This window comes from Dermacentor andersoni, chromosome 10, assembly GCF_023375885.2.
Source record: "Dermacentor andersoni chromosome 10, qqDerAnde1_hic_scaffold, whole genome shotgun sequence".
Lineage (NCBI taxonomy): Eukaryota > Metazoa > Arthropoda > Arachnida > Ixodida > Ixodidae > Dermacentor > Dermacentor andersoni.
The window spans coordinates 34,152,380-34,160,508 of record NC_092823.1 but is presented as its reverse complement, the minus strand read 5'-3'; the positions used below and the strand labels follow the sequence as shown (position 1 = coordinate 34,160,508).

The following is an 8,129-nucleotide window of genomic DNA, read 5'->3' as shown; positions in this document are numbered from 1 at the left end:
TTGTGGTGGGAGAGGACTCGGGCTGTGAAATTAAACTTTCTCCTACTATGAGGTCTTGTAAATTCTCATATGAAGCCGTCACTTCAGTGAACAATTCTTCGAGGTCACAGGCAGTTTCTTCAAGTGCAATAAATATACAGGGTGTCCCACATAACTAGAGCCAGGAATTTAAAAATGAAAGGCGCGTCGCAAGCAAGTTTAACCGAACACATACTATTCGCGATAACCTATATTAACTCAGAATTATTTCCCCTATAACACACTAATTAAGTTTTATCGCCCAACTTTTTAATTATTGGCTGAGGACCCCAAGTATGATACGCAGATTTGTAGAGCACCTTCAGAAACAACGGATCGAGTTGTTTGCTTTACGATACGTCTCACGTAGTCCTTCTTTCCGGGTTGCAAAGAAAGCCCGTGAAATATGAAAAGAAAAGATACGTGACTGAGCGCTTTCGCAGTTGTAGCGTGCGAGAGCTCTCAAGCGTGCATTCGGTGAACAAGGTCGGCTCCCGTCGGATGACGGCTAAAATACATGCTGCTGGCCGAGCGCTGCCGAGGAGATCAAAAACGCCCTGCCGCTTCCTCGTCGCCAGTCACGATGCAGCCGACCTTGTTAAACGAAGGCACGCTTGAGAGCAGCACGCTAACACTGCACAAGCGCTCCGTCACGTGGCTTTTTTTTCATATTTCACGGGCTTTCTTTGCAACCAGGAAAAAAGGACTACGTGAGACGTATCGTAAAGGAAACAACTCCATCCGTTGTTTCTGAAGGTGCTTTACAAATCTGCGTATCATGGTGCGGGTCCTCCGCCAGTAATTAAAAAGTTGGGTAAAAGAACTTCACTATTGAGGTTTGTGGGAAACAAAACATTGTCTGGGTTACTATACGCTATGCGCTTCCGGGTTACTTCAATGCGCTTCCGGTACGCCTTTCATTTTGAAATGAGGGGCTCAAGTTATGTGGGGCACCGTGTGCGTATATAATATATATATATATATATATATATATATATGTATATATATATATATATATATACAGTGTCCCAGCTAACTTGGACCAAGATTTCAAAAATAACAAAGAGCTATAGACTACTATGCAGTACCGACTGCATAGTAGCCGTAGCCGTATGTACTTAGAGCCAGAATTTTTCTCATCACGAAGTCTTAATTCCTTTAATTAGTGAACATCTTAATTATTTCTTGACTCGCAAACATATGAGAGATAGGAAAGAGAGGAAAGTTGTGCAACGTTACAAAGTTGTAGGGCACCTTAAATAGCCTCCGAAACAAGCATCTCGTGCTGAAGTGGTCCTGGTTGTTTTTTCCAAGAAAAAACAAAAGCCCGCGAAATACGAAATAGATAGGCGCTCGCGCGCCGCTACTCAAGCGCTCCCAAGCGAATAGCCACGGATACACGGCTTTACTAGCGGCGGCCGCTCGATACAGGGCTTCACGCTATGTGATGGTCGCGGCAATCAAGAGACCACGCCGCTGACGCATTGATAAGCGTTGCGGAGCCTCGTGTAACGCGCTGATAAGAGAATGCAGCCGTATATCTTTCAATGGTTGCTTGTAGGCGCTTGAGTAGCGGCGTGCGCGTGCGCACCTATTTCGTATTTCGCGGGCTTTAGTGCTTCCTTGGAAAAAACAACCAGGACCACTTCGCACGAAATAAATGCTCGCTTCCGAGGGTATTTAAGGTACCCTACAACTTTGTATTGAATATGTTTGCGAGTCACGCAACAATTAAAAAGTTCACTAATTAAAACTAGTTACGTAATACTGCGTCATGAAAAAAATGCTGGCCTGCCTAAGTACATGCGATTACGGCTACTATACGGTTGATACGATCTCTCCGGAGCAACCGGGTATTTTCAAAATCGTGGGCCAAGTTAGCTGGGACACCCTGTATATATATATATATATATATATATATATATATATATATATATATATATATATATATATATATATATATATATATGGTGTTTGAAAGGCTGGTTGGGCCCCAGCCCACCTCCATGTAAAAACGAAAACTTTATCCGTCTATGGATGCTCGTATTCCAGAACATGCTACACAATTTACGGTTCCCAAATATATTCCTAAAACTCATATAAATATCACGGCGTCTGTCTATCTCGTGATCGTACATGGTCGTCTCAAGTAGTTAACATAACAAATGATGCTAACTGCACCCTAGCTAATTTACGTCGCAACTTGCATTACACCCCGCACTCTGTAAAAATACTTGCGTACCAAACACTGGAACGACACAAACTCGAGTACGCCCGCGCCATTTGGGGCCTCATCAGATTACCCTATCAAGCATGATGGAATCAGTCCAAAATCGTGCTGCAAGGTGAATTTATTCAGAATACGCTGCCTGCAAATTTTTGATTCTGATTCTGATCTAACACGCATCACTGCACCGAAATGCCGGGCCAACCTTCTCAGTCATGAATGCCACCGCAAAATTTCGAGGCTTGCCACTTTTCATAGATTTTATCACGGGTCAATGAGCCGAGCCGTAATCCCTCCCGCCCACCGATTATCGCTTCTCATCAGTCACTAGAAAGCCGTTTATTCCTCACATGCGCATACTTCTGCGCATATGATTCCATTTTTCGCCGAAACAGCAGAAGGTCGAAACAAGTTATCCGTAGGTGGTGTAAGCAACCCCTCCCCTCATAAATTTAAAGCCGGTCTGGCGGACTTTATAAAATAGTGTTATGCATTGCTCGCTCTTTACATGTTGTAACGCGCGGCATTGAAATCTTTATATGTATACATCAAGTGAACTGACATTTCTATTTAATGCACTAAATGTTACATATGTTGACACCTACTTATTTTACTGCTGTATGCGTTGTACTGTCTACCCGTTTGTATTTGTTATTCATAGGTATCTTGCGTTCCCGTAATCAGCGTTTCTTTCCTGTTGATAAGTTATTCCTATGTACGCTTAAGCATTCCTCTTGTAAAACCACGGAACAGGGGTATTTCGAGGTACTCGAAATAACAAACTCGGGAAAACAAAATGACAAGTTCCGGAATGGGGTCTACTTAGTGTTAACTTCTTGAGGTTTCATTGTCAAACAAGAACACTTATTGTGATAATTCTAATCTCAATTGTATTGCGCATTATTTACTCGCTGTCTGCCTGCATTTTACACGTCATTTTTGTCCTTTGTGGAGTTGCCCTTAACTCAGAGTTTTTGTCTTTTCTCTACTGACTTCTCATTCCCTAATAGGGCTTGATTTCTCCGAGCACTCGATCGAACCCTTCGATGCTTCGCCTCGCCGCCGCAGTGGCAGCCACCACAGCGATTCTGCTGGGCACATGCGTTCTGGTTCTCTTCGGCGTTCTAGACGTCTGGGGAGGATGGGACAGCATGCTGTGCACCACTCCGGCCTGCAGCGAGTTCGCCAAGCTCATCGCCGACAGTGTAGACCAGTCCGTACATCCCTGCAGCAACTTCGACGCGTACGTCTGCAGTGGTTGGCGAACCACGCGAAAGTACTCTGTGAACGCAGAGCTGCTCATGAATGCGGTAGACGTCATGACCAAGGTCGTCAGCAGGGACGCGGGACCGGACACAACCGTACAGAGCAACCTCGACAAGGCCAGGCGCTTTTACCAATCCTGCGACGTGGTGTGGCGCGGCGAACGTGACGAGCTGCCCGTGATCCGCGAGTACATCGAACGTGCGGGTATCATATGGCCTCGCAGATCGGCGAGGCCTAACGTTGCGCGTACGCTACTGAGCCTGAGCATCGAGCTAAACTGGCCAGTAGTTGTTAGCGTGTTTGTGTCAAAGCAGACTATGTCGATTAGGGTTCCCAGCTCCTATTTCGCGGCTGCTGAAGAAAGAGGCAGGCTACAGAACGAGGAAAGCCGGAAACGAAGCTTCGAGTTACTCAAAACGCAATTCTTCGATGGCCATGAAGACGATACTGTCACATTCGAGGACACCACTGCATTGGACGAGGCGTTCTTTCGTCCCCTCGTAGACGTCCGGAAGCACACTGGTCAACAAGTCATGAACTATACCGATGAACACAAGTGGAATTACTTGCTCGCGGAATTCAACCTGACGGCGGTGAGCAGATTCCAGAGCGACAGCGTCGATTACGTGACGACATTCTTCGACCTGTGGAACCAGTCAGGCGAGGCGAGAACTCACCTCTTCGTTTCCTGGATGGCAGCACGGTATGTCAGTACATTCTCCAACCGCGCCCTCATCTCGAACTTCCGCGGCGCAACAAATTACGAAACGATCAAATATGAGCAGGTGCGGTGGTGCTTCTCACTCGTCTACAGTTTCATCGGAGACTTGCTATTCGCTCCGTACAACGCCCACGTTTTTCTCTCTGACGTGCGCCTAGACGTGGAACGCATTGTCCTGGCAATCAGAAACGCGTTCGCAGCTCGCCTCGCAGCAACGAGAACACCCGACGGGGCAAAAAATTACACAGAGTTCCGATGGTCCTCTCTTAATACAGTGATGGCCGTTTTGAAACAAACCGAACGTCAGAACGACAACGCCAGTGATCTTGCCGGCACACTTTTTCCCGGCATGAATGAATCGCTGGCGAGAAACTGGCACGCCGCGTGGAAATACTGGTTGTCGGGAGGAGGAGGCAGCGTTCCACGTATGCTGGGCGTCTTGGTCGCTAGAGACTTCGAGCTGTTTCAATATTGGCGCGGTGACTTTGTCCTCGCCCCCTACGCCCTATCCTTCCCGCTGTACGACGTCCATCTCGCGGACGCCGTGAAATTCGGCGCACTCGGTGGAGTCGTGGCCAGAGCTTCGGCCGGACTGGCACTGTCACACTACTTAGGCGACAGCAATTCCACCACTGAAGCCTTCAACGAAACGCTTAAGTGCACCAACAGCTCTTACGAAAGAGACGCGTGGGCTACACTAAAGGACGTAGTAGCACTGAACGTTCTGGCGGACGCGTACCAAGCGCACGGGTCACGCCACACCCTCGCTGGCGTGAGTGGCTTCATGGCGGCACAGCTGCTTTTCGTCTCCTGGTGCTTCGCCAAGTGCCGCGGATACTCGGAGCCACTCTCCGATCAGTGCAGCGCGGCTCTTCGCTATGTGTCTACTTTCAGCTCCGCTTTCGGCTGCTCCTCGGGCGATCCGCTACACCCGGTGAAACAGTGCGTCGTTTTTAATTGACCTGCTTGTGCTTTAAGACGAACAGCACACTTGTGAGCCGTGATTCTTGTGCAACGTCACTATGAATATTGTGTGTTTGTGTACAATCGTTATATATACGTCTGTAGGTTTTAGTGGCTTCGCGTTTGCTTAAAAAACGCAGTCCCTGCTCCAAGTTTCCTAGGTTGCTCGTCTACAGCATTAGGCTTTATTTTCTGATGTTTGCGTCAGTGCCTTCAATATCTACATATATTGAAACACTGCCCTGACTGCGGAGAGCTCGCAGACCGATGCCACAAAACATGGGGTTGTACACCCCCATAGGTGGTACACCCCATCCCCGACCCCGCTATTCGCTATTCGGTCGGGCCCTAGCAGCGGAGGAAACCAGAGGGTGACCAGGCCAGGATGCCACTGTATTCGACTCCCAGAATTTCAATCTAGAATAAAAATGTTTTCAAACAATCAATCAATCAATCAATCAATAAATCCATCCATCAATTGCCAGAAGTAGGCAAGCTTTCCGAAGTAGCAAAGAAACTGACGAAGCTTATAAACGAACAGGAGGTAACATTTGAAATTATAGCATCGGAAAAATTGAGCAAGTAATAAATTTCCGGCACGATGAATTTCAACGTTAATGCGGTTATCCTTGATGCATTTTAGCAAAAAGCATACTGCCAGGGTCCTCAATTTTGTGCGGCCTGTTTTCTTATGTCCCACAAATCGTTGTCGCAACATTATTGTAATGGTAATCGTATTAACGTCGGTAGTTAAGAGGAGTTCTGACGGAATTTTTTCTCTTGCCAAGGTTATCATCACCTCTCTAGATCAGCGCTCCTCGCTCAAATAAAGCTCCAAGTTCATCCCTTTTACTTAACTTCATTCTCCATTTTCAGCTGCTTTTGATATCGTCATTTTCACTTCGCTCTAGTGACTTCAATATTTCAGTGAACACCTCTTGCCTCGTCTTTTGCTTGTCTATCTTGTCACTTAACCATTGGCACATGCTCACTGCATGTTCATTACATCTAGCGTCCCATGCCTAGTTGTACTGAAGGACGAAGCTGTCCGTTCAGCCACTCACTAAATTGGCTAAATTGGCTTGAAAGACGAAAGGTAAAGATGGACATAATGAAAAGCTCCGTGAAGTTTCCAAACATTGATAATCGCTATAAGATGGGGACAGCATGAAATCAGCGAGAAGGAAACTTTGCATGGGAGGAATAAAAATGTCTGCCTTGAAAAACAAGCATGGCATGGATGGATGAATAACTTTCTTGAGGTCCCTCGGAGTGCGCCATTAGCGCGCAGCGGGTCACTCTCACGTCGGGACAGAGGGGCCATGCCCCTACGCCGCGTGGCGGGCCCGATGCACAGCCCAGAGCTGTGCTTCTAGGTCTGAGCTGCGTAGAGCTTGGACCCACTCTTCTTTGGTGGTTCTGGTCCCCGGCGCCAGGGGGCGACCCTAGAGCATGTGAGGGAGGCTAACTATAGCTTTACAAAAGCCACACATATTGTGAGGGTGCGCGTCCGGAAAGATTTTGTGCAGGAAGGCCGGGTATAGGTAGGTACCTGTCTGAAGCTGCCTGTACGCGACTTGTGCTTTTTTGAGTGCTTTCTGCGGTAGCGGCATGGTTCTCTTGACTAACTTACAGTGCTGGGTAAGGTCGTTGTAAGTGAGGAGAGGGTCGCGCTCGCTCTTCCATCCTGTCGAGAGGGAGTCCGGGCTCGCACGGTGAGTTGGGTCTCGTACGGCCTCATGTGCCGTCTTGTTGAGGTTAGGGAGCGGCCCCTCTAATTGTCCCATGTGTGCCGGGAACCAATTAATGTAGTGTGGGGTGAGGTGTTGAGTACCAAGTATTCTGCCGACGACCGGGGATATGCTCCCTGTTCCGACGGACAGAATTGCCCTCTTGGAGTCGCAGTATATTACCAAGCTTTTATCGTCTTCAAGGAGTGCAAGGCTAGAGAACTCTGGCGCTGCAGTCGTTGTACCACCATGGGAATTATGGGAAGTACCTGGATTTGTCAGATCCTCGCGATTGCGGATTCAAACGTTCTTGTGGCTTTGTATAATACGCTGTATCAATGTTATTGTCGTAAATTTCAGCGCAATCTATGCTCTTCGAAGTGCAGAAGGGGCCGGGAACACGCACAATTGCTATTAATTGCAACCATTGAGCTTGTCCAGGCGGCCAAATCGAAACGCGCCAAGCGCCTCACGGCACTGGCATGTCCGCGATAAATTCATAAGGGCGTTTCATTCGCTTGTCGATACATGCGTCCGTGGCTTAATAGTTTCAATATCAGGCTTCTGTGCTAGAGTTCCTGTGTTCGATTATTGCCACTGGACAATTTTAATGGTGTTCATTTAATTATTTATTACGCAGTACATTGTTGAAAATGACGAGCTTACAAAGTCACACAGCCATTTGAAACCAAAAGGACGAAGTTTAGGCAAATCCATGTACTTCCCACAATTCCCATGCTGGTACAACCGCTCCCATTGCAGCTCATGTAGACACTAGCGCCATAGCTCCCTCTAGTAATTTTTGTAGGAAACTCTAAGGCGAAAAGGGCACGAAGTAGGTCGCGGACGCCGCCACATTGATCTCGATGGCGCGACGCCTGGTGTGCAACAGGGACACCACATAGTTACAAATGCAAAGAGACGCTGCGAACATGCACAGCGAGTACCTTGACGTCCAAACGCAAAAGGCGCGAACGTGGTCGCTAAAGCCCCATTTATCTCGATGGCGCGACTCCTGGTGTGCCACAGAAACAGCGTATATTCTTACAAATGCAAAGAGTCGCCGCGAACATGCACAGAGAGGACCGCGACATCCAAACACAAACGTAAAGGGCGCGAACGCGGTCACTGGCCATACATTGACCTCGACGGTGCAACCAACGCCTGGCGTGCCACAAGAAAGGCGCATATTGCTACACATGCG

General features: G+C 47.8%; 1 protein-coding gene across 1 annotated transcript; it reads left to right on the top strand.

Moving 5' to 3' along the window:
• The first annotated feature begins 3,291 nt into the window (after positions 1 to 3,291).
• On the top strand, positions 3,292 to 5,193 carry LOC126519076 (membrane metallo-endopeptidase-like 1). The gene has a single exon (XM_050168687.1). It carries the CDS (start codon positions 3,292 to 3,294, stop codon positions 5,191 to 5,193), a length of 1,902 nt encoding a protein of 633 aa, XP_050024644.1.
• The last annotated feature ends 2,936 nt before the right edge of the window (positions 5,194 to 8,129 follow it).

Excerpts from the sequence above, each read along its gene's own strand:
- LOC126519076 (XM_050168687.1), top strand. The coding sequence starts at position 3,292 with ATGCTTCGCCTCGCCGCCGCAGTGGCAGCCACCACAGCGATTCTGCTG.